The sequence below is a fragment of the Stegostoma tigrinum genome, chromosome 7, assembly GCF_030684315.1.
Source record: "Stegostoma tigrinum isolate sSteTig4 chromosome 7, sSteTig4.hap1, whole genome shotgun sequence".
NCBI lineage: Eukaryota > Metazoa > Chordata > Chondrichthyes > Orectolobiformes > Stegostomatidae > Stegostoma > Stegostoma tigrinum.
In genome coordinates this window covers 66,303,389-66,328,811 of record NC_081360.1, presented here as the reverse complement: position 1 = coordinate 66,328,811, position 25,423 = coordinate 66,303,389, and the positions used below count along the sequence as shown (strand labels likewise).

Genomic DNA, 25,423 nt, shown 5'->3' with positions numbered 1-25,423 from the left:
CTCCACACTTCGTTATATTGTACAGTGGGTTTTTTTGAGCAAAAAATAATAAATGTTTTGAAGGGGTGAATAACAATTTGCGGGAAAAGAGGATTATTAACTCTGCTACGAATTATCTAGTAGCAGTGGTTAGAATGGTCATGTAGGGTAGAGTGAATAGTCAGTTGTGGGTTTCCCGAAAGAAATGAGCTGCAAGAGGATGGTGAAGGCAAATTGAGAAATTGCAGAATTATATAAGGAATCAGGAGTACCATGATTGATGAGCTGGACCAGGTTGAGTGGGAAAGGAGATAGAAGTTGAGGTAAAAGCAATCTGTCTAAATTTTGGAGACTAAAATTCCTGAGCTCCATCATTTGAGGGCGATGCAGGTAACTTAGGGTGAAGATGATATTCATTCTTACTCCTAACCGTTGTGATTGTTAGTATTAATAATGTAAGAAGAAATGAGGTCTTCATTTCTTTTTAATTTAATAATTTCCACCTCTCTCAAAAAATGTGTAACTTGTTCTTTTAGGGTGACAGCTGAAGTAAAACACAACTTGACGAACACTGTTGTGTGCAGAGTTCAGGGTGAATGGAATGGTCTGCTTGAATTTACTTACCACAACGGAAGTAGTAGAACTGTAGATGTAACTAAACTTCCTGTCACTAAAAAGCGAGTGCGACCAACTGAAAAACAAGGCCCTTTTGAATCTAGGTAAGGAAATTGATAAAGAAGTATTAATCAACCTCAAATGTTAATTCTTCCTCTTCAGCTGCTTTACCTGCATGATTTCCAAAATCCAGATTTATTTTGCTTTTGCAGTATGGAAATTAATAATGCTGTTGCACAATTTGATTTTTTTGTTGATACATGTATCTAAGTACAGTGAAAAGTTTTTTGTTTGTACTAGAGCACAGTACATGGTATAATCACTTTTGGTTCTGCAGTAATGTCTGGTTGAAATTTTTGACTGGCCTCAGCTTTAGCCACAAGTAGAAGTGGGGATATTCACCAATGATTTCAATGTTCAGTACCATTTGTGACTTGATGGTCCCCAATCCAATCAGCCATGTTGTCATCAAATAGTAGAGTAGGTTCAGTGAGCTTCTGATCAAATTTAGAGCTGGATGAACACAGCAGGTCAAGCAGCATCTTAGGAGCAGGGAGGCTGATGTTTTGGGCCTAGACTCCTCTTCAGAAATGGGGGAGGGGAATGGGGTTCTGAAATAAATAGGGAGAGAGGGGGAGGCAGATGGATGATGGATAGAGGAGAAGATAGGTGGAGAGGAGACAGACAAGTCAGAGGTGGGGATAGCGCCAGTAAAGGTGAGCGTTGTCTCCATCCCTGCCTCTTTGACTTGTCTGTCTCCTCTCCACCTATCTTCTCCTCAAACCATCTTCTATCCGCCTCCCCCTTCCCTATTTATTTCAGAACCCCCTTGCCCTCCCCCATTTCTGAAGAAGGGTCTAGGCCTGAAACGTCAGCCTTCCTGCTCCTCTGATGCTGCTTGGCCTGATGTGTTCATCTAGCTCTACACCTTGTTATCTTGGATTCTCCAGCATCTGTAGTTCCTACTATCCTGATCAAATTTCTTATTTTCTTATAATCTGGAGAAGTTATTCTGGGAGGGACTGCATAAAACTGACTACAATGCATTATAGTTGATGTATGTGTCTTGGTGACCATGCAGCAATGGTTCAATTTCTAGGATGAGAGAATTGTCTTATGATAGGCTGGGTAAATCTGTCTGCTGACTGATGAGAGATGATCTCATTGAAACATATAAGATTTTGAAGGGTGTTAAAAGTGGTAAACTGAGCAGTTGTTTCCTTAAGAAACACTAGGACATAGCTCCAGGACTAGGGCCCTTTTAGAACTGAGATGAAGCATTTCATCATTCAAAGATTTGTGAATCTACAGTGGTTTCCCTCCTGCTGCGCTGTTGGCTGTAAGATCTGTCTTTGGTCCCTGTTTCTTGTTTAGACATTGTCCCTGAGCAACATAACCTAAAAACACAGTACTTGTATTCACAGGTATATTGACTAATTCAGCCCCGCCCAACCACTTTTCCACTGTCTCTTAAATTGTCGTATTGTTTGTTCTGTACTAGATCAGTAGACATTCCCTACAATTAAATTTGGATACATTAAAGCCATTATCTTTGATTCTGACTACAATTTCTGTTTCCGAGCTTTCATCTCCATTCCCCTCAGCAACTGTTTAATGTTGTCGTAGACAGTTTGCAATCTTGGTATTAAATCTGGCTCTCAGACAAGCTTCAAATCTCATTATCTGTGCCATTCCTAAACCTGCCTGCTTCTACTTCTGGAACATTTCCAACTTTCCCTTTCTCGGCTCATCTGTTGGTTATCTTCGTTACCTCTGACTTATAGAATCAAAGAATTATACAGCATAGAAACAGACCATTTTTGGTCCAACTTGCCCACGCCAACCAGATGTCCTAAACTGATCCCGTCTCATTTGCCAGCATTTGGCCGCTCTCCCTCTATGAAACCATCCATATGCCTTTAAATGTTATAACTGAACCCACCTTCACCACCTCCACTGGCAGCTCATTCCATACACATGCCACCCTCTGCATGAAAAAATTGCCCCTCAGGTCCCTCAAATCTTTCCCCTCTGACCTTAAACCTATGCTGTATACTTTTGGATTTGATCATTCTATTGTATACTTGGGCAGCTTCCCACGTTCTGTCCATGTAATAACTTCACTTGTATGAACTGACTCCAAACCCTAATTACCTATCACTCTTGTGCTCGTTGATTTGCACCGGCTCCTGGGCAATATCTTGATTTTAAATTTGTCATACACACCTTCAAATCCTTCTATGGTAAAAAATACCCCACTAACGCTCTAATGTCTCACAGTTTGACAACCCTCAAGTACCACTGTTTTGAAGTTCTGCTGAATGAGAATCAGGCAGACCTTTGGGAGAGGGGACAGTGTTGAAAATTGGGCAGAGATGAGAGTGGGAGTCAGGAATGCCATTGGTATGGGGAAGAGTGAGTGTGTGTGGTTGGGTGGGTGGGTGAGTGCAAACGTGGCTGAGGTGGTGGGTGGGTGAACGTGATTGTGGAGGTGGCCATATGGGTTGTTAGTGTGGCTGTGGGGTGTGTGAATAAGCCAGGGAGGCAGCAGCTTGGGGAGAAGGTGAGGGAGTCACTGGGATTGTGGGTTAGCGAGGAAATACAAAGAGAACAGAGTGAGAGTAATTAATTATTTATGTGGACAAGTTGATGGGTCTCAAGGCAATGTGTACACTCTCAGAAACCTATCCACAAAGCAGCAGCCTGCAACAATCCCTACTTTGTATGAATCCCATTGTTGCAAGCTCAGCGTATGGCCCAACAGTGGTGAACTAAGGTTAATGTTATTTCAACCTGACTCCTAAGCTTGGTTCTATCCCCTAACCCCTTCCCTGGACATCGGGACTTTGGGCTAGTCTTACACTTTCTCTACTTGCTTCCTAAGTGAAAAGATCAAGAAGTTAATTCTGTTACTTAGCATTTTGTCAATGTTTTTTGTTAGTTGTTCAATTAAATGATCAGTTTATTGCTCCGGAATTGTCCTTTTCTGGAATACAAGATTATTGTTGTGGCAGTGATAATGGGAACTGCAGATGCTGGAGAATCCAAGATAATAAAATGTGAGGCTGGATGAACACAGCAGGCTCAGGAGCACAAAAGCTGTTGTTTTGGGCCTAGACCCTTCATCGGATAGGGGGGATGGGGTGGGGGTTCTGGAATAAATAGGGAGAGAGGGGGAGGCGGACCGAAGATAGAGAGAATAGAAGATAGGTGGAGAGGAGAGAAGAGGTGGGGAGGTGGGGAGGTAGGGAGGTAGGGAGGGGATAGGTCAGTCCAGGGAAGATGGACAGGTCAAGGAGGTGGGATGAGGTTAGTAGGTAGGAGATGGAGGTGCGGCTTGGGGTGGGAGGAAGGGATGGGTGAGGAAGAACAGGTTAGGGAGGCAGAGACAGGTTGGACTGGTTTTGGGATGCAGTGGGAGGAGGGGACGAACTGGGTTGGTTATGGGATGCAGTGGGGGAAGGGGAGATTTTGAAGCTGGTGAAGTCCACATTGATACCATTGGGCTGCAGGGTTCCCAAGCGGAATATGAGTTGCTGTTCCTGCAACCTTCGGGTGGCATCATTGTGGCACAGCAGGAGGCCCGTGATGGACATGTCATCTCAAGAATGGGAGGGGGAGTGGAAATGGGTTGCGACTGGGAGGTGCAGTTGTTTATTGCGAACTGAGCGGAGGTGTTCTGCAAAGCGGTCCCCAAGCCTCCACTTGGTTTCCCCAATGTAGCGGAAGCCACACCAGGTACAGTGGATGCCGTATACCACGTTGGCAGATGTGCAGGTGAACCTCTGCTTAATGTGGAAAGTCATCTTGGGGCCTGGGATGGGGGTGAGGGAGGAGGTGTGGGGGCAAGTGTAGCATTTCCTGCAGTTGCAGGGGAAGGTGCCAGGTGTGGTGGGGTTGGAGGGCAGTGTGGAGCGAACAAGGAAGTCACGGAGAGAATGGTCTCTCCAGAAAGCAGACAGCGGTGGGGATGGAAAAATGTCTTGGGTGGTGGGGTCGGATTGTAGATGGCGGAAGTGTCGGAGGATGATGCGTTGTATCCGGAGGTTGGTGGGGTGGTGTGTGAGAACGAGGGGGATCCTCTTTGGGCGGTTGTAGCGGGGGCGGTGTGTGAGGGATGTGTTGCGGGAAATGTGGGAGACGCGGTCAAGGGCGTTCTCGACCACTGTGGGGGGAAAGTTGCGGTCCTTGAAGAATTTGGACATCTGGGATGTGTGGGAGTGGAATGCCTCATCGTGGGAGCAGATGCGGCGGAGGCGGAGGAATTGGGAATAGGGGATGGAGTTCGCTCCACACCCGGCACCTTCCCCTGCAACCGCAGGAAATGCTACACTTGCCCCCACACCTCCTCCCCCACCCCTATCCCAGGCCCCAAGATGACTTTCCACATTAAGCAGAGGTTCACCTGCACATCTGCCAATGTGGTATACTGCATCCATTGTACCTGGTGTGGCTTCCTCTACATTGGGGAAACCAAGCGGAGGCTTGGAGACCGCTTTACAGAACACCTCTGCTCGGTTCGCAATAAACAACTATACCTCCCAGTCGCAACCCATTTCCACTCCCCCTCCCATTCTTGAGATGACATGTCCATCACGGGCCTCCTGCAGTGCCACAATGATGCCACCCGAAGGTTGCAGGAACAGCAACTCATATTCCGCTTGGGAACCCTGCAGCCCAATGGTATCAATGTGGACTTCACCAGCTTCAAAATCTCCCCTTCCCCCACCGCATCCCAAAACCAGCCCAGTTCGTTCCCTCCCCCCACTGCACCACACAACCAGCCCAGCTCTTCCCCTCCACCCACTGCATCCCAAAACCAGTCCAACCTGTCTCTGCCTCCCTAACCTGTTTTCTCCTCACCCATCCCTTCCTCCCACCCCAAGCCGCACCTCCATCTCCTACCTACTAACCTCATCCCACCTCCTTGACCTGTCCGTCTTCCCTGGACTGACCTATCCCCCCCCTCCCTCCCCACCTATACTCTCCTCTCCACCTATCTTCTTTTCTCTCCATCTTCGCTCTGCCTCCCCCTCTCTCCCTATTTATTCCAGAACCCTCACCCCATCCCCCTCTCTGAAGAAGGGTCTAGGCCCGAAACGTCAGCTTTTGTGCTCCTGAGATGCTGCTTGGCCTGCTGTGTTCATCCAGCCTCACATTTTATTATTATTGTTGTGGCAAACATTTTTCTGAAATTTGCTCAGCTGCTCCCAGTGCGAGAGTAAAGCTGAATATGATTGCCTCCGCATGAAAAAGGTGTCCAATCCTGATCCACGAGACATCCTGCTTTCACTGGTGAAAGCTCTTTTCACAGCCCCTTCAAAATGTAATCTCTCATCTAGCAGGTCAAAAACAACAGCTATATAGAGAAACCACCACTTCCAAGTTCTACTTCAACCACATAGTATCTTAACTTTTTGAATAGAATAGTCATTTATTGTGGCTTGTATCTTTTACAAAAAAGTAACAAGTGTTTAAATTGTCATACTACAGCACCAAAATTAATAATAGAAGGCAAAGATAAGAAAAAATAAAAGACAAAGTCCATCTTAGTTCAATTCTGGACTCCTGGGTTATGGAAAAGACAGTACAATCTGCAAGACCGCCAGGCTGGGCCACTGGAATACAGGAATTTGGAATTATATCGCCATGGCTTAGCTGTCATTGAGTCAAGATCCTAAAACTCCCTTCCTAATAACACATTAGGCATACCTACACCATGTATACTAACAGTTTGAGTGAGCTACCTTTTTAAGTGTAGTTAGGTCAATGAGCAGTGCTGTATCCCATGAAGTAATTTCTAAAAGAAGTTACACCCCCAGTGGTTTAAAATGCATTCAACAGCCACACCTAGAAATGGTATCAACAAGGAGGTAGAATTCCAATAAAAACTGGTAAACTGTATTCGAGAAATGAGGAATAGTCCCTCAAAATTGTGGGGAGAGGACATAAGTGTTATACTTGAGTCAATGTTGACTTGGTCATGTTTTTTTTAATGAAAATGCTAGGGAGGTCATATTTAAGAAGTATTTTGGCCCCTTCTGGGGTGCTCCATCGTCGCTGCATCTGTATGCCCTATCCCCTACCAGTGATCGCAAATAACTGTTTTATTCCACATACCACATCTCCCCCAAAAAGGAGAACAGAAAACCCAAACCTTTTTGTTCATCTTGCTGCTTCCAGTTATCAAATTAACGGAAAGAATTGCCAGTAAGCTGCCCAGTGTTTTCAGTTTGGATTCCACCAGAATACATTGTTCCAAATCTTATTACAGCCTTAGTCCAAACATGGATGTCACCTGAAATGCATAAATGCGTTGCGGCACCCAAGCAGCCTTCAATCAGATGGAAAAAAAGACGATTAAGAAGAAAGCTGAAATATGCACATCATTGTCATTATTGGAGACCGATTGGCTTTTTCATTATGATAATTGCACACTGATTATTTCCATTTGTAACATTTTAGAGAACAAAATAGTCCACACTTGCATGCAGTGAAACTGTTGTCATAACTGACAAGAAGTAGTTTGTGATATTTTGAAATTTGGTATTGTTTCTTTTGTCCTGATGGTTTCAAGACAAAAATCACCAACAACATCTCTATTTTCAATAATGTACAACAAAGAGTCAGACACTTAAGTGTATGGGGGTGGTGATGGCCTAGTGGTATTATCACTGGACTGTTAATCCAGAAAACCAGATAACGTTCTGGGACCTGGGTTTGAATCCTGCCATAGCAGATGGTGGAATTTGAATTCAATTTATATCTGGAATTAAGAATCTAATGATGCCAGTGAATCCATTGTCAATTGTTGGAAAAACCCATCTTCCAAACCTACACTGGCTCTATTCCCCCATTTCTTCCTACGTCACATTGATGACTGTTTCAGCACTGCCTATTATTCCCACAAGGAGCTCAAACAGTTCATCCACTTCACTAACACCTTCCACCCCAATCTTAAGTTTACCTGGACCATGTCTGACACCTCTCTGTCTCCTTCCTGGACACCTCTGTCTCCATCTTTGGCATCCACCTGAATACTGATATCCGTTTTAAGCCTACCGACTCCCACAACTACCTAGAATATTCCTGCTCTCACCCACCTTGCTGTAAAAAGGCCATCCCCTATTCCCAATTCCTTCGCCTCCACTGCATCTGCTCCTGAGATGAGGCATTCCACTCCTGAACATCCCAAATGTCCTTTTTTTTTTCCCAAGGACCACAACTTGCCCTCCACAGTGATCGAAAATGCCATCAACCGTGTCTACTGCATTTCCTGCAACTCATCCCTCACACTCCGTATCTGCAATAATAACCAAAACAGAATCCCCCTATTCCTCACATATCACCCATCAACCTCCAAATCCAATGCATCATCCTCTGACCTTTCCGTCATCTGCAATCTGACCCCACTACCAAAGACATTTTTCCCTCCCCACCCTTATGTGCTTTCCAGAGGAACCACACTCTCTGTGATGCCCTTGTCTGCTCCACACTCCCCTCCGACCCCACCCACCCTGACACTTTTCCCTGCAACCGAAGCAAGTGCTACACCTGCCCCTATATCTCCCTCCTCACCACCATCCCAGGCCGTAAGAAGACTTCCCACATTAAACAGATGTTCACCTCCACATCTGTTAATGTGATATACTGTATCCACTGTTCCCGTTGTGGCCTCCTCTACTTCATGGAAACCAAGCGGAGGCTTGGGGAACGCTTTGCGGGACACCTACACTCAGTTCGCAACAAACAACGACACTTCCCAGTCGCGAACCATTCCGAATCTCACCCCTCCCCCAACCACATCCCAAAACCAGCCCAGCTAGTTCCCGCCTCCCTAACCATTCCTCCTATCTCAAGTCCCACCCACATCTCCTACCCACTAAACTCATCCCGATTCCTTGACCTGTCCATCCTCCCTGGACCGACCTATCCCCTCCCTGACTCCCCACCTACATTCACCTTTACTGTCTCCATCCCTGCCTCTTTGACTGGTCTGTCTTCTCTCACCCTGTCTTCTCCTTTATCCATCTTCTCTCCACCTCCCCCTGTTTCCCTATTTATTTCAGAATCCCCTTCCCATTCCCCATTTCTGAAGAAGGGTCTCGACCTGAAATGTCAAACTTTCCTGCTGCTGTGATGCTGCTTGACATGCTAAGTTCATCCAGCTTCACACCATGTTATCTCAGATTCTCCACCATCAGCTGTTCCTACTATCTCTGGTTCACTAATGTCCTTTGAGGAAGGAAACTGCCATCTTTACCTGATCAGGCCTATATGTAACTTCAGACTCACAGCAATGTGGTTGACTCTTAACTGGCCTCTGGGCATTAGGAACGGGCAATAAATGCTGCCTGGCCAGCGATCCCCTCATCCCATAAATGAATAAAGGAAAAAAAAGTATTAAGCTCTGACTCATGTACTTACTGACACATGTAATTACCTTCTACAGCAGGAGAGATCGTAACTGCCTCCATGTGATATTCAATAACAACAAAATTTCTGAGAACCATACCATCAATATCCGACGTTTACCTGGTTCAGCCACATAAATGTCATGGTTACTGGAACTGGTTAAAGGTTTGGTATTCTGTAGCAGGGGGATGACTTCCTGGTTTGTCAAAACCCATTTGCCATGTAGAAGTCATTAGTTAGAAATGTGTTGGGATACTCTTCATTTACCGGTATTGGTGCAGTTTCAATAGCATTCAAATGTTATATACTATCCATGGCAAAGCAGTCTGTTTGATTGGCATACTCCTCAACCAAACATCCAATACTACTAGTTCAAAATTTTGAACTAATATTTATCTTAGCAGTCTTTGTACTGGCAAAAAAATCAACTTGACACATATTCTGAAAGTGAATTTTTTAAAAGCTCTGTATAATATATCCATTCGTGTATTTTATATATCTGACAGACGCTTGTGGCAACATGTTACTGAAGCTTTGGAGGTAAACAACATTGATAAGGCAACTGAATATAAGAGCTTGTTGGAGGAACGTCAGAGATCAGAAGCACGACACCGTGCAGAGACAGGGACACCATGGCAAACCAAGTATTTCCATCAAGAGGTGATGACTATTAATTGTGAATTTTTGCAATTCATCAAAAGATGCTTTATTATAGAATAACATGGTTACTGCGTGCTATAGAATTACAGACTTGCAAAATTATTTTTATGCTGTATTAATTTCTGCTATTTTTCAGTGTCAGGGAGGAAGCTTCATTACCATTTTGAGTAATACTTACATTTCTGCCAATTCTGGTACCTTTTGTGAGTTCCATAGTAGAATTATTCCTTGAAATATGTGATTTTACCTGAACTTTATCAGGCTGATTCTAAATGATTCGCTAATCCGCAGAAAAAAACTTAACAGGATTTACTTTACACTTTGCTTCCTATAGATTGGTGTAAATATCTGTTCTATGAACTTTACTTTTCGCTATCTATATTACAACCCCGAAGGAGACGATGTGGCTCTTTAATGCCTGTGCCAGCTCTTTTGATACTGGCCTCAATTTTCACTCCCAAAGTGGTGTGCTGTGATGAAACTTCCCTGATTGCTAGGTGAAAAGTGTGCTCTAGGTCTTTGTTCTGGCATGATGTGGTGGGATGGTAAGAGTTGTGTGCTAGAGTCAGGTTCACCATCCCCAGAAACAAGTTGGAGCCAGCTCCATAAGCTACCAAATGTCAGTGTAGACTGGTTAAACGGCCTGCCTTGGTGCTGTTGTGCCAATTATGCGCTTCCAAATTAGATCCTGTAGATCACACCGGACCCATCCATTCCCCATGCCCATTCATGTCAATTCGTGACTTCACCCACCCCTAGTGCCCTGTTATACCCTGCTTTCCAACCTATGCCCCTCAACTCAACACAATGGCCCCTTATGATCCCAGTGTCAGCACTTGCTACCATTCACCTACAGCACCTTAAAGCTCTTATACCAGCAGTTCTGTGGAATGTTCACACACCTTGCATCCTTCGACCTTACCTGCAACCAAAAGAAAAGACAATTGTGGTATCCAACTCAAAAAATCTCTCTTTAGTCTGGAAAAGAAATTCACCATGTCCTTTTTTTAATATATTCTTTGTGTTATCCTGCCTTTATACCCATTGACTTTAATTTTACAATAAATTTAGTACAGTCTTTTGACAACCAACATCAATGGCCGTATCTTCTTCAATTCTCTCCATTGCTTCATCAAAGAACTTGATCAAGTTAATTAAATATGTCATGCTTTTTTAAAAAACCTGTTGACTTTTACTCATTAGACCCTATTCTTTCAAATGCCAGTTATTTCATTTCAATTTATTTTCAACCTTCTTATTCAATGTACTTTAATCCCCTTATATAGAGGCCAGTGTAACAATTGCCATCCTATGTTGCTATACCTGTACATTTTCTTTCTGATTTGTGTACAAGGTTCGTCCAGATCTTGCTGCAAAGTTTTAGCCTGTTATCTTATAAAGGTTTCTCTTCTCTTAATTTACAAAATTAAACCTGTAAAAGACACTTCATTTTTATTTACCCATCTTTTTTAGGGTGATGGATGGATATACTACAAGCCGCTATGGAAGTCTACAAGAGACAAGAGTGAGACAACTGCACCGACACCTTAAATTCTCTGCACATGGACGAGAGCAACACGGCATTAATTAAAAAGCATTCAAAAACATAGCTGTGACCAATGTTTAGCCATAATGGTTTCATATTAAATTGTAAAATGCAGTTAATCTTTCAGCTGCTTTTATCCAACATTGTGTGTCTGTATGATATAGATTGCGTGCTCCAAGTACACATTGGCATGGTAACATGAAGGGCACTTTAATGCTACAAGAAAAGACAAGTGAAAGCGATTTTTATCCTCACATACATTTTGTATCTTACCTATAGCCTTTTGACTTAAATTACTTTTTGGCAAGGATCTTGTATTATTTTGACACCAGGACTTGAACGAGGTATTGCTTCAGTGATCGATGCTGCCTCAAAACAAACACTTATTTCTAACTGGCACGGTGTAGTGCTTTTTTCGGCTTGTTCATGCAGTTGACAAGAATAGCTGAGAGACAGGACTGTTGATTCAGTCTGTGAAATTGTTGCAACTAAAAAATGCCAGGGTGACCTTTTTGACTTAATCTATTATTTAAGCTTTTTTTTTAGAAAAGTCTATTCAGGAGAAATTTGTCATATGAAGTTCCTTTTAAGTACATTTCTTTGAACATTGCAGGCAATTTAAAAAAAAATCCCAAAATAGGGTAAGGAAATTGAAAACAGAGTATACTTGTTACGTTGAGTAATGTCATTCAAAATACCTTGTATCCAAAGTGTTGTGCCTTACATTTTTTTTAGCATAGTGTTTCAAATAGAGTATGTGATTTTTTGCTGCTGAATATGGCTGAATTAACTTTTCATCATGAAGTGAAAATGTAATGAATTTTATGAATTGATTTTTTTCAAGTTATTTGCAGAAGCAACTTAATAAGCAAATCTTCACAATATGAGTGTTAAAAAGAGAATGCGATTTTAACTAAATTACTTTCAAGGGTACAATACAGAGAATATCTCCCTATAATGGTGAAACCGTGATGATTTGTTTCATGATTGCTGTTGATACTTAGGTAAACTGTGGTCATGCACTTTGGTGTTTCAAAAAACCCAAAAACCACCATCACTGGTGAGATATTCTGTCTATTGTATGTGTGCACGTGTGTATGTGTGGCTCTTGAGAGTTGCAATAAATCTGAAATGTCAGTTTACTACTGATCATTACTTGTTGTCTCACACAAAGATAAATATTGACCTTGTGACAATGACAGTACCATTCATGTTTCAAAGAATAAATTTTGTCGTTTATGCATTGACATTGAAAGGTTGCTTTTTCTAATGTGTATGGAAGACATCAAAATGCGCTTACACGTTTTACAATATTCCATGTTAGCCATTCATTTGTGTGAGATTCTGTATTTTCTTTTAAACTTTAATTGTAATTTAACAGGTCAGATCTGAATTCGAAAGAATCCTAGGGTGTTTTTTAGCTGGGACGTTTAGGAGAGAAATGAACAGTCCTCACTTTTTTTTTAAAATCTGAGATCTTGATAGTGAGACAGTAAAGCAGAAAACAACATTACTTAATGTGTTTAAAATAGAAAATGAAATTGAAAGTGTACTGTTACACAACACTTTGCTACAGTCCTGTATATTTTATAATCATGTATAATGCACTGAAGGAAACTCAAAATGACACTCCTGTAGTAGTGGCAAGTGTGAAAAGATTGAATTAAACATACTGCAAAAACAGTCAATTTTATGATATTTTCTTTTAAGTTTACCTGGTTGCACCTTGGAGTTGTCGAAAATGCAGAATATATGATACAAACTTGATATTAATGGATAGTGGTCAGCAACCAAGAATTCAAATATATATCAAGTCATTATAAATCATTTAAATATGGTTGACTACAGCAGTGCTTTGGAAAGAACTGTTTCTTACAGTTAAAAGTACAGAAATAACTTCTTATCAAAAATATTGGGGGGGGATTTTGTGATTTTTGTTTGGATTACAGATCACAGGTCAATTCTGAAGCAGATATCACATCTCCAGTGACTTCTGTCATCTTTTTTTCTGCCCTGGCCTAGTTAACCAATAAGTTGGGATGTTAAGAAAATATCAATGTTCTGCTGTGTGCATTCTGAACAGCATGAAGTTGTGTCTTGCAGTAATATAAAATTACAACCAAGCTAAACTAAAGCAAAGCCTATCAAATGAACAATGCATAGATTTCACAGTAAGAACGGTCAATATCTTAGGTTTTACATTTATTCAAATCAACCTTTTTCCTTGCAAGTGGAATGGGAATACCTGGAATGGCAACAGTGTTCTTAATTTACTCTCAAATGCTTGAGATTATGCAGCATCATCTCAGCCATTATTTTAAAGCTAACTTTAATTTTACTTTCAGGTTTTTGGCTTAAAGCAAAATGGTTAATTTTTAAATTTTAAAATGTTTTTATTCTTTATGGGTGAAGGTGTAACTGGTACAGCCAGCAATTATTTTATAGCCTACTTTTTGATTAGTTGAGGAGATTATTTTGCCCATATTTTAGTAAGGGAAGTTTTTCAGTATCAGTTAGGTAATTCCAGAGAAGATCGCCAAATAAATGTGATGATGTAGTTAGGGAGCAGTAACTATTTTGTTTATTGTTTGTTTAGATGAAGTTTGAGATCCCAGCTGCTTACTGAACAAATAAAGACACTCAACTTATATTTTTGTTTGCTCAAAGCCATTTTTTTGCAAGTTTAAAAATAAAGTGCTTACAATATATATGTAACTTATACTCTGTTAAAATCCAGAATGAACATGTGGATAAATTTGGCTTAGCAGACAAACTTGTTCAGACATCCCAGAGAACTTACCAAATAGCAGATATAGTGTAAATGCATCTCACAGACTTCTCAGCTGTCCCCTTGAATGTTAGTGAAATTTTTAGATCACAAAATCTCAACAGCGCTTTTTCATTTAGGTTCAAGGTATTCAAATTCTTCTTCTTCATGAGATTAAGTATTGAAATGCCTTCAAAGCCACTTCCCCTTACAGATTCAACAACTACTCATGCTCTGGTAATTCAGTCTCTTTACCCCGCCCCAAGATTGTGTTTAACTGAATTTCTACAGTTGCATTCCAGCGTCTAAATGTGTGCACAATTCTAACTCTTCCACTCTCTCCATCTTCTATCTGCTCCCCCTCTCTCTCCATATTTATTTCAGAACCCCCTTCCCCTCCCGCATTTCTGAAGAAGGGTCTAGGCCCAAAAGTCAGCCTCCCTGCTCCTCTGATGCTGCTTAGCCTGTTGTGTTCATCCAGCTCTATATCTTGTTACCTCACTTTACAGAACACTTTGCTTTGTTTGTGAAAATGACCCCAAGCCTCCAGTTTCCTGCCACTTCAACACACCACTGTGTTCCTTGACCAACATTTCTGTCTGAGACTGGCTGCAGTGCTTCAGCAAAGTTCATTGCAAGCGTGAGGAACAAACGCTCCTTTTCTGCCTACATACCTCACAGCGTTCAGAACTCAATGTTGAGTTTAACAATTTCAGAGCTCTGCTTCACGATCATTAACCACTCTCAGTTCTTGTTCTGTATATGTTGCTCCAAGCACAGTCAACCCATTTTCAGCTGTGATAATAAAGTGTGGAGCAGGATGAACACAGCAGGCCAAGCAGCATCTCAGGAGCACAAAAGCTGACGTTTCGGGCCAAGACCCTTTATCAGAGACGGGGATGGGGTGAGGGTTCTGGAATAAATAGGGAGAGAGTGGGAGGCGGACCGAAGATGGAGAGCAAGAAGATAGGTAGAGAGGAGAGTATAGGTGGGGAGGTAGGGAGGGGATAGGTCAGTCCAGGGAAGACGGACAGTTCAAGGAGGTGGGATGAGGTTAGGTGGGAAATGGAGGTGCGGCTTGGGGTGGGAGGAAGGGATGGGTGAGAGGAAGAACAGGTTAGGGAGGCAGAGACAGGTTGGACTGGTTTTGGGATGCAGTGGGGGGAGGGGATGAGCTGGGCTGGTTGATGCAGTGGGGGGAGGGGACGAACTGAGCTGGTTTTGGGATGCGGTGGGGGAAGGGGAGATTTTGAAGCTGGTGAAGTCCACATTGATACCATTGGGCTGCAGGGTTCCCAAGCGGAATATGAGTTGCTGTTCCTGCAACCTTCGGGTGGCATCATTGTGGCACTGCAGGAGGCCCATGATGGACATGTCGTCTAAAGAATGGGAGGAGGAGTTGAAATGGTTTGCGACTGGGAGGTGCAGTTGTTTATTGCGAACCGAGCGGAGGTGTTCTGTAAAGCCGTCCCCAAGCCACTGCTTGGTTTCCCCAATGTAGAGGAAGCCACACCAGGTACAGTGGATACAGTATACTACTTTGGCAGATGTGCAGGTGAACCTCTGCTTAATATGGAAAGACATCTTGGGGCCTGGGGTGGGGGTGAGGGAGGTGGTGTGGGGGCAAGTGTAGCACTTCCTGCGGTTTCAGGGGAAGGTGCTGGGGTGTGGTGGGGTTGGAGGGCAGAGTGGAGCGAACAAGGGAGTCACGGAGAGAGTGGTCTCTCCAGAAAGCAGACAAGGGTGGGGATGGAAAAATGTCTTGGGTGGTGGCGTCGGATTGTAGACGGCAGAAGTATCGAAGGATGATGCGTTGTACCCGGAGGTTGGTGGGGTGGTGTGTGAGAATGAGGGGGATCCTCTGGGGGTGGTTGTGGCAGGGACGGGGTGTGAGGGATGTGTTGCGGGAAATGCGGGAGACGCGGTCAAGGGCGTTCTCGACCACTGTGGGGGGAAAGTTGCGGCCCTTGAAGAACTTGGACATCTGGGATGTGCAGGATTGGAATGCCTCATCCTGGGAGCAGATGCAGCGGAGGCAGAGGAATTGGGAATAGGGCGATGGAATTTTTGCAGGAGGGTGGGTGGGAAGAGGTGTATTCTAGGTAGCTGTGGGAGTCGGTGGGCTTGAAATGGACATCAGTTACAAGCTGGATGCCTGAGATGGAGACTGAGGGGTCCAGGAAGGTGAGGGAAGTGTTGGAGATGGCCCAGGTGAACTTGAGGCTGGGGTGGAAGGTGTTGGTGAAGTGGATGAACTGTTCGAGCTCTTCTGGGGAGCAAGAGGCGGCGCTGATACAGTCATCAATGTAATGGAGGATGAGTTGGAGTTTGGGGCCTGTGTAGGTGCGGAAGAGGGACTGTTCCATGTAACCTACAAAGCATAGCTGGGGCCCATGCGGGTGCCCATGGCCACCCCTTTCGTCTGTAGGAAGTGGGAGGAATCGAAAGAGAGGTTGTTGAGGGTGAGGACGAGTTCGTCTAGGCGGATGAGGATGTCAATGGAGGGGGACTGGTCGGGCCTGCGGTACAGGAAGAAGGGGATGGCCTTGAGTAAATCTGCATGTGGAATACAGGTGTATAGGGACTGGATGTCCATGGTGAAAATGAGGTGTTGGGGGCCAGGGAATTGGAAGTTCTGGAGGAGGTGGAGGGTGTGGGTGGTGTTATGGACGTAGGTAGGGAGTTCCTGGACCAAAGGGGAGAAAATGGAGTCCAGATTGGTGGAGATGAGTTCGGTGGGGCAGGAACAGGCTGAGACAATGGGTCAACCAGGGCAGGCAGGTTTGTGGATTTTGGGAAGGAGATAGAAATGGGATGTGCGGGGTTCATGCACTTCACCAACACCTTCCACCCCAGCCTCAAGTTCCCCTGGGCCATCTCCAACACATCCCTCACCTTCCTGGACCTCTCGGTCTCCATCTCAGGCAACCAGCTTGTAATTGATGTCCATTTCGAGCCCACTGACTCCCACAGCTACCTAGAATACACCTCCTCCCACCCACCCTCCTGCAAAAATTCCATCCCCTATTCCCAATTCCTCCGCCTCCGCCGCATCTGCTCCCAGGATGCGGCATTCCACCCCCGCACATCCCAGATGTCCAGATTCTTCAAGGACCGCAACTTCCCCCCCCACAGTGGTCGAGAACGCCCTTGACCGCGTCTCCCGCATTTCCCGCAACACATCCCTCACATCCCGCCCCCGCCACAACCGCCCAAAGAGGATCCTCCTCATTCTCACACACCACCACACCAACCTCCGGATACAACGCATCATCCTCCGACACTTCCATCATCTACAATCCGACCCCACCACCCAAGACATTTTTCCATCCTCACCCTTGTCTGCTTTCTGGAGAGACCACTCTCTCCGTGACTCCCTTGTTCGCTCCACACTGCCCTCCAACCCCACCACACCCCAGCACCTTCCCCTGCAACCGCAGGAAGTGCTACACTTGCCCCCACACCTCCCTCACCCCCATCCCAGGCCCCAAGATGACTTTCCATATTAAGCAGAGGTTCATCTGCACATCTGCCAATGTGGTATACTGTATCCATTGTACCTGGTGTGGCTTCCTCTACATTGGGGAAACCAAGCAGTGGCTTTGGGACCGGTTTACAGAACACCTTCACTCGGTTCACAACAAAGAACTGCACCTCCCAGTCGCGAACCATTTCAACTCCCCCTCCGATTCTTTAGATGACATGTCCATCATGGGCCTCCTGCAGTGCCACAATGATGCCACCCGAAGGTTGCAGGAACAGCAACTCATATTCCGCTTGGGAACCCTGCAGCCTAATGGTATCAATGTGGACTTCACCAGCTTCAAAATCTCCCCTTCCCCCACCGTATCCCAAAACCAGCCCAGGCTGTCTCTGCCTCCCTAACCTGTTCTTCCTCTCACCCATCCCTTCCTCCCACCCCAAGCCGCACCTCCATCTCCTACCTACTAACCTCATCCCACCTCCTTGACCTGTCCGTCTTCCCTGGACTGACCTATCCCCTCCCTACCTCCCCACCTATACTCTCCTCTCCACCTATCTTCTTTTCTCTCCATCTTCGGCCCGCCTCCCCCTCTCTCCCTATTTATTCCAGAACCCTCAGCCCATCCTCCTCTCTGATGAAGGGTCTAGGCCCGAAACGTCAGCTTTTGTGCTCCTGAGATGCTGCTTGGCCTGCTGTGTTCATCCAGCCTCACATTTTATTATCTTGGATTCTCCAGCATCTGCAGTTCCCATTATTTCTGATGCCATTTTCAGGTGTGCACACTTCCCATTTGCATCCATTGAGCATTTATTTTCTCCCCTGGCTTATTATCAGTCATCTCTTTATTTGCTTCCCCCTTCTTTATTTTCTCTCTCTGGGCTTCACCTTCAATTAGACTTACAGTGTTCCGTTGCCCACCCATTCCCTGTAATCAGTGTAAGTTTCAGCATATAAGCACAACATTTTCTCAGCTGCTTTCAGTTGTAACGAAGGATCATCAGACTCGAAACAACTGCTTCTCTTTCCATGAATGCTGCCAGGCCTGCTGAGTTTCTCCAGCATTTTTTGTTTATGTGCTTTATTTAATGATTTTATTGGGTTAGCAACGTCAATTATTGTCGTTAAAGCATCACTAGAAGTTAATTATTTTTATCACTGCATCACTAGAAACTAAATTTGACTATTCATCTATTGTGGCTACATGCTGAAATGTATTTATTGCATTAAGTATCAGCAGCAATTAAAATAGACAAAAAAGTTTAAATTGTACACAGATGAGAATATTCTACCCTAAGACACTGAAGATCTTTCCATTTCAATCACACATGTTTTATTGTTAACCCAGAAAAACTCATGTGATATGAATTTCAAAAAGGAATAGTTTATAGTGTTCAAAGTAACAGTTAGGCTTGACTTCCCATTACATCATTGCAAAATATAAAACAGATGGAGTAACGTAAAGCCTGATTTTCATGGTTTATTTAATTTTGATTTCTCTAATTATGTTGGTCACTCATAAAGGATCAACCTATAAGACAACATGTATATAAACAATGGTCTGGATAATCTTTATGAATCACATAATGGAAATAATGATACACTGATGCCTCTGAGCCCAAAGTCCTTTGATTACCGTTTTAATCATTACAATTTTTTTCAGTTTTTGTGCCACTGCATTGATTATAAACAAAGGAGGCAGTACAGATTGAACAACCTCTCTTGTTTAAACTCAAAATCCAGATAAACTACTTGAACATTTTTTTATGCTGTAGGCCTCAGACTATTTAACTAAATTATGAACTTATCTTTTCTTTAGCCACCCATAACAACATTCATAGTGCATTATATGTACTGTAATGAAACTAAAGTATCATTTGCAAAATAAAAATGTAGAATCCTCACAATGGCTACATGATGCAAATCTACTATATTTGTTTTTTGCTTCCAGATGGTGCTTTATCACTTAACTAAGCCAAGATCATTTAAAAACTCAACTTGAATAAGGAAGCAACTTTAAAAATGTAATTGCCTCAGACTTTGAGAAGTATTTTCAAATGTAGCATAATACCAGTGAATGACTTTGTATCAATGAATGAAATACGGTGAATACCATGCTAGCAGATAAATATTCTTACTGCAGGGTAGGTAAGTACACTGCATCATGAGGCATTAGGCTTGCATCCGATTTCTCTGATGTGCTGGATCATCACAGTGGGAAAGGAAATTCATCACAGGAGAATATTAAATCTGCACACTAGCTAGGTACATGAGAACCTGGTATATTTTCCAGCAACAAATCTGTGTCTTGGAGACCTGAAGAAATTTGGAGTTCCAAATCAGATGTTCACACTCTTGCATCTTTTGGATGAGTATTGGGTCTTTGTTCTCGTCGGAACAATACAGTTTTTATATGTTATAATGTTATAAAATCTTATACTTTAGAACCTCTGTTGCTTGTTTTTAACACTCTTCTACCAGTCATATGTGCCTTCAATCCCATTCCTTTAAACCACTTCTGCTAACAGAGCAAGGTACAATTTAAAGGGAATACAACAGTACTCTAGTTAGCCTGTAATTTTGTTGTGAGATGCAGCTTAGCATTTAAGTTGACCTGTTATAATTTTGTTTCATTCCATGTGCGATATGTTCTAAAGTTATTCAGATTGCTGCAGGAGACATGAATTTGAGGAATGTGCAGTCTTTGTACTCCCCCTGATCCCTAAACTCCTATAAGTCACAGAGCCAGAAATCGAGTTGAAGGTGGAGAACAGCAAGAGTGAACAAAGTCCATGTTCTGGAAGCTGAACTTGTGAAAACAATAACAATTTTCATAACAGCTGGTATACAATGCAAGAATGCTTTACAGTTTTATTTTAATGACTGAAATTTGAAGTTTGCAAGCGACTCAGAGATTCAAAACAAGTACATTTAAAATCAAATAACTAAGGAGCATTCCCATAATTAATTTTTCTTCAGAAAGCGATGTGGTCTTGTGAACATCTGAAATCTTCCAGTTTTATTTTACCTAAGTGACCATTGTTGGCATGCCGTTCATGATAGTGGGATAGTATTATACCTGAGCCAATTCTGATTTCACCCGTACCCACACCCACACTGCCTAAAAGATTTAATGAGATGTGGATGAAAAGTTGTGTCTTGTATGTCTCCCAATTTCCTTTCATTGTTCCTCTACAATCCAGGAATCAGGATTTCCCAGGACCAAAACTAAATGAGCTCTTCACAAATTATAAATTGAAAGTGGCATCTCCCTAGTTTGTATAGTTCAGTAGTACATCACCCAGTGCACTGATTAACTGGATGCAAAAGAAATAGGAACAGGAGTAGTCCATTCAGCCCTGCAAACCTGCTTCACCATTCCACATAAGATAGCAGTTCTTCCCAGAAATCAACCCACTGAGTTTTCTTTGAACGGTTTCCAATTCAAGTACATCTATCCTTCAATAAGCAGACCAAAACTGCAGTCAGTACTCTCAGTGTTATCTCATACTGACATCTGCAGCATAGGGTGGCACGGTGGCTCAGTAGTTAGCACTGCAGCCTCACAGCACAAGGGACCTGTGTTTGATTCCAGCCTCAGGCAACTGTCTGTGCGGAGTTTGCACGTTCTCCCCATGTCTGTGTGGGTTTTCTCTGGGTGCTCCGGTTTCCTCCCACAGTCCAAAAGATGTGCAGCCTAGGTGGATTGGCCATGCTAAATTGCCTGTAGTGTTCAGGGGTGTGTGGGTTATAGGGGGATGGGTTTGGGTGGGATATTCCAAGAGGCAGTGTGGACTTGTTGGGCCAAAGGGCCTGTTTCCACACTGTAGGGAATCTAATCCTTTACAGTAACAGGGTTTCTATAATATTCTATCCCCTTGTGATAATGAACAACATTCCATTTGCCATCTTAATTATTTGCTGTACCTATATGCTAACTTTTTGTGATTCATTAACAAGGGCACACAGATCCCTCTATGCCACAGCATCCTGTAGTATCTTTCCATTTAACAATATCCTTCATTTCTATTCTTCCAATTGCAGTATTTGACCTTACATTTCTCACACTTCACCTGCTAATTTTTTTGCCCCTTTACCTATCCACACCTGCTTACAGACTCTATCCTCCTCATAACTTGCTTTCCCATCTGTCTTCATAGCTTTAACAAATATGACCACAATGCAAATCTGTCCCGAGATTCGTGCCATTAATTTACTGTAAATAGTTGAAGTTCAAGCACTGGTCCTCACAATACCTTGCTAGCTACAGTTTGCCAACCTGAAAATTACTTTTATTCAGTCTCTTTTTCTCCCTGTTAGACAATCCTGTATGCTTGCTAGTATGTTAAACATAACACCATCATCTCTTGTTTGTCAAACTTGTATGTGGTACTTTATTGAATGCCTTTTGAAAACCAAATATGCTGCTTCTATCAGTTACTTTCTATTCACCACGTTTGGTCCATCCTGAAGGAGCACAACAAAATTTGTCAAAAATGACTTCCCTTTTCATCAATCAACGTTAACTCTGCATGTTTTATATTATCAGTATTTAAATGGCCATGACTATTTCCTGAAAAATACATTCTAGTATATTCCTAATTATAGATTTTGGCTAAATGGCATACAGTTTCCTGCTTTCTACCTCCCTACTTTCTCAAATAGGATTGTTAAATTTGTTGATTTCCAGAATGCTGAGACTTTTCCAGAATCCAGGTAATTTTGGAAGATTACAATCAATATTAAGGTGGTATTGGAATTAAAGAAACACTAAAATCTTTCACTCAATTTCAGCTTTAAACTGCATTGGTCGTAAGTTATCTTATGACTCTCTGTGTAACCGATGAAAGAGCATTATTTTTGAAAAATGAACTTGTATTCCCTCGTATATTTTAGCAGAATGTTAAGCCAAACTCAGTATTTGAAACATGGTTGGCAAATGCCAACCATAAGAAAAATTGTATTCTTCTGACATGGAGCCAGAGTCACTCCCACAGGGAATAAATGCAGGGAATTTATCAGCTATAAATGGAGAAATTATGTTTTAACAGAGAAGCAACTTTACAAAGAAGATTTGGAATCCCTTGATCTCTCCAGATGACCAAACTCATTTCCGCATATTCAAAGTAATTTGCCGTTTTCAGTTGTGTGTTGTTTGAATTAAACACTTGCTGTATAGGCTCAAGGGAAAGTATATTGCATCATATAGTCATACATTTGTGTAAAACAGTCCCTTCGGTCCAACTCGTCCATGCAGACCAAAAACCTAAATTAATCCAATCCCATTTGGACAAGCATATGGACGTACATGGAATAGTGTAGGTTAGATGGGCTTCAGATCGGTATGACAGGTGGGCACAACATCAAGGGCCGAAGGGCCTGTACTGTGCTGTAATGTTCTATGTTCTATGTTCTATATTTGCCAGTATTTGTTTCATATCCCTCCAAGCCCTTCCTATTCATGTAACCATCCAGCTGCCTTTTAAATGTTGTAATTGTACATTTGGCAGCTCATTCCATACATCCGAAGTACAGAGTTCGAAATGGTGCACAATTTGATCTTACCAAAGCTTTACCAATTGTAGCAAAACATCCTGATCCCTAAACTCCAATCACTTTGCAATAAAGGCCTACATGCCATTTACCTTTCTAATTGCTTGCCAAGCCTGCATCTTAACACGTATTTATTTTACAAGTGCACCCAAATCTCTCTCAAAATGAATATTTGAGGTTCACACCTTTCAAAAAAATTCATTTCTTCCCAGCAAAATGAATAAAATGCCACTCTAATGCTCATTCCTGTAATCTGTTTATATCATTTTGCAGCCTCTGTGTCTTCCTCACAACTAGTATTCCTTCTTGCTTCAAACTGTCAGCAGATTTGGATCCATTATTCTGTCTTTTGGTCAAAGTCATTATTGTATATTGCAAACAGCTGAGGCCATTCCACTAGTTATAACTAGTCAGCCTGAAATATCCAGTTCATGCCCACTCTCTGCTCCACTTTTGTTAACCATTCCTCTGTCCATGCTAAAACATTACCCTCAACACCACTTTTTTATATACCATTTAGAAATTTGTACTACATATAATGGTAATGTCCTCAAAAAGTACATTTTCATCATATATGATTTCCCTTTCCTAAATCCATGTTGACTTAGAAAATCATAGCATTATAAGACTGTATTATCAAGACTTCTTTGATGATCGATTCCAACATTTTCCCGAATTCAGGCTAACTGTAGCTCACTGTTTACACTCTATCTCCTTTTCTTGAATAGCAAAGTTAGATTTCCAATCTGCTGGAGCGATTCTACAATCTAGGGAATTTTGGAAAACGCTAACATAAGCTGTCACGTCCAGGGCATCTAATTCCTCAAATTTCCCAACATTTTTTTTTCTGCTGATATGAATAGACATACAAAATTAACATCATATGAAATATCAGGGTTTTCACATAAAACTTTTAACAAATGTATTAATCTTTAGTACCAAAAAGTACCATCAAACATACACAAAGCGTAATGTAATCTTTTTTTCAGAGAATCTATTGTGTGAAAAAAGATGATTAAAATGCTGTATTGTCACATTTCCAGCAAATTTGCCATTTTGGGATCACTTCCACAATCCACTGAGAAAGGCATAGCATTTTATAAGAAAAAGTATTATACAGATATTCTGATTCAATCATAATGTTACATATGTGTCATTCAATGCACTACCTGCTTAGAAAAAGTGTGCACTTATCTGCAGTCCTCTGTATGCCATGCTGTCCTTATCAAATAAAGTTAACAATAATGCACATGTCAATGCAGCTTTATTCACAGGACACCCTCCTTTTATTTTGGCATTCAGTCATGTGAGTTTTCATGTACAGAGACCAAAATGTCTGCTTCCCTTGCTGCTCCAATTTGTTCACTGATCCGTGACTAGTTCAATACTTTTATGTTCAGTAGGGTTTCCAAAATCTGAGCGATTAGAACCTCCTTCCTTGCTTGCTTCACTGCTTGTGTTGTTATTGAGAAAATCTTCGCAGTTCATTTGTACTATCATATTAACCCTCTCAGCCACACAATGTGCTGTAAGACGAGCCTCAGGATCATGGTCCCAACATTCTACAATAGTGTCACACAGGAAGTGCATGCCCTAAACATGGAAGAAGAAAAACATATGGTAGTCACTACAGTGTAATAAAACTAACAGCCATAAATAGAGTGTTTAAGTTTAGTTGAGACAGTGCTTGCATCAATTCAAGATAACAAAGTGTGAAGGTGGACGAACACAGCAGGCCAAGCAGCATCTCAGGAGCACAAAAGCTGACGTTTCGGGCCTAGACCCATCAATTCTAAGAACTATTTGTCATTAATTTTAGGTTGGGTAGTTAAATCATAGATCATGTCTCAATAATTAGACATTAATTAGTTATTCAGTTTATGAATCAACAAACTTAAAATATTTTTCTTACATTTTGCTGACATAAGCTAAATAGTTACCATAAAGCAGACTATTTTAAAGGCAAAACTAAAACAAAGAACTGCAGATTGTGGAGATCTGAAACAAACATTGAAAGTGCTGGAAAAACTCAGCATGTCTGGCAGCATCTATGGAGAGAAAAAGATAGTAAATGTTTTGAGTCCAATGACACTTTGTCACAGTTGAGGGTCACTGGGCTCAAAACATTAACTGTCTTTTTCTCTCCACTGATACTGTCAGATCTGTTGAGATACTAAAGTATTTTCTGTCTAATTCAAAGGCACTTCTATAGTTCAGATCTCAGTAGATTGAAGCAAGCTACATTTCAACATTATTAAAACAAGCTTTTTTATCTTTACAGTTAAATCATGGATCAATGAAAATATGGACCTATTATTCTACCATTGGATGAAGGAAACCAGTTTCAATATAAAAATCTTCCCATGACTGTTACAATACCTGGATTCAAAAGTTAAATTTTTGAAGT

General features: G+C 42.3%; 2 protein-coding genes across 5 annotated transcripts in view; one reads left to right on the top strand and one right to left on the bottom strand.

Moving 5' to 3' along the window:
- Nucleotides 1-12,902, top strand: part of osbpl11 (oxysterol binding protein-like 11) — a 95,495-nt gene extending 82,593 nt beyond the window's left edge. For 3 of the 4 annotated variants that reach the window (XM_059647379.1, XM_048534827.2, XM_048534828.2), the window contains exons 12-14: nt 516-698; nt 9,516-9,669; nt 11,143-12,902. In XM_059647379.1, the coding sequence (XP_059503362.1) occupies nt 516-698; nt 9,516-9,669; nt 11,143-11,220 (415 nt within the window). In that variant the 3' untranslated portion in view covers nt 11,221-12,902. The remainder of the gene's footprint in view (nt 1-515; nt 699-9,515; nt 9,670-11,142) is intronic. The other variant, XM_048534829.2, reaches the window with a different exon arrangement.
- Nucleotides 12,903-20,256: 7,354 nt separating this feature from the next.
- The window catches only part of tgfbr2l (transforming growth factor beta receptor-like), a 100,141-nt gene continuing 94,974 nt past the window's right edge, over nt 20,257-25,423 (bottom strand). Inside the window, exon 7 of the mRNA XM_048534701.2 lies at nt 20,257-24,609. Within this exon, the coding sequence (XP_048390658.1) occupies nt 24,379-24,609 (231 nt within the window). The 3' untranslated portion in view covers nt 20,257-24,378. The remainder of the gene's footprint in view (nt 24,610-25,423) is intronic.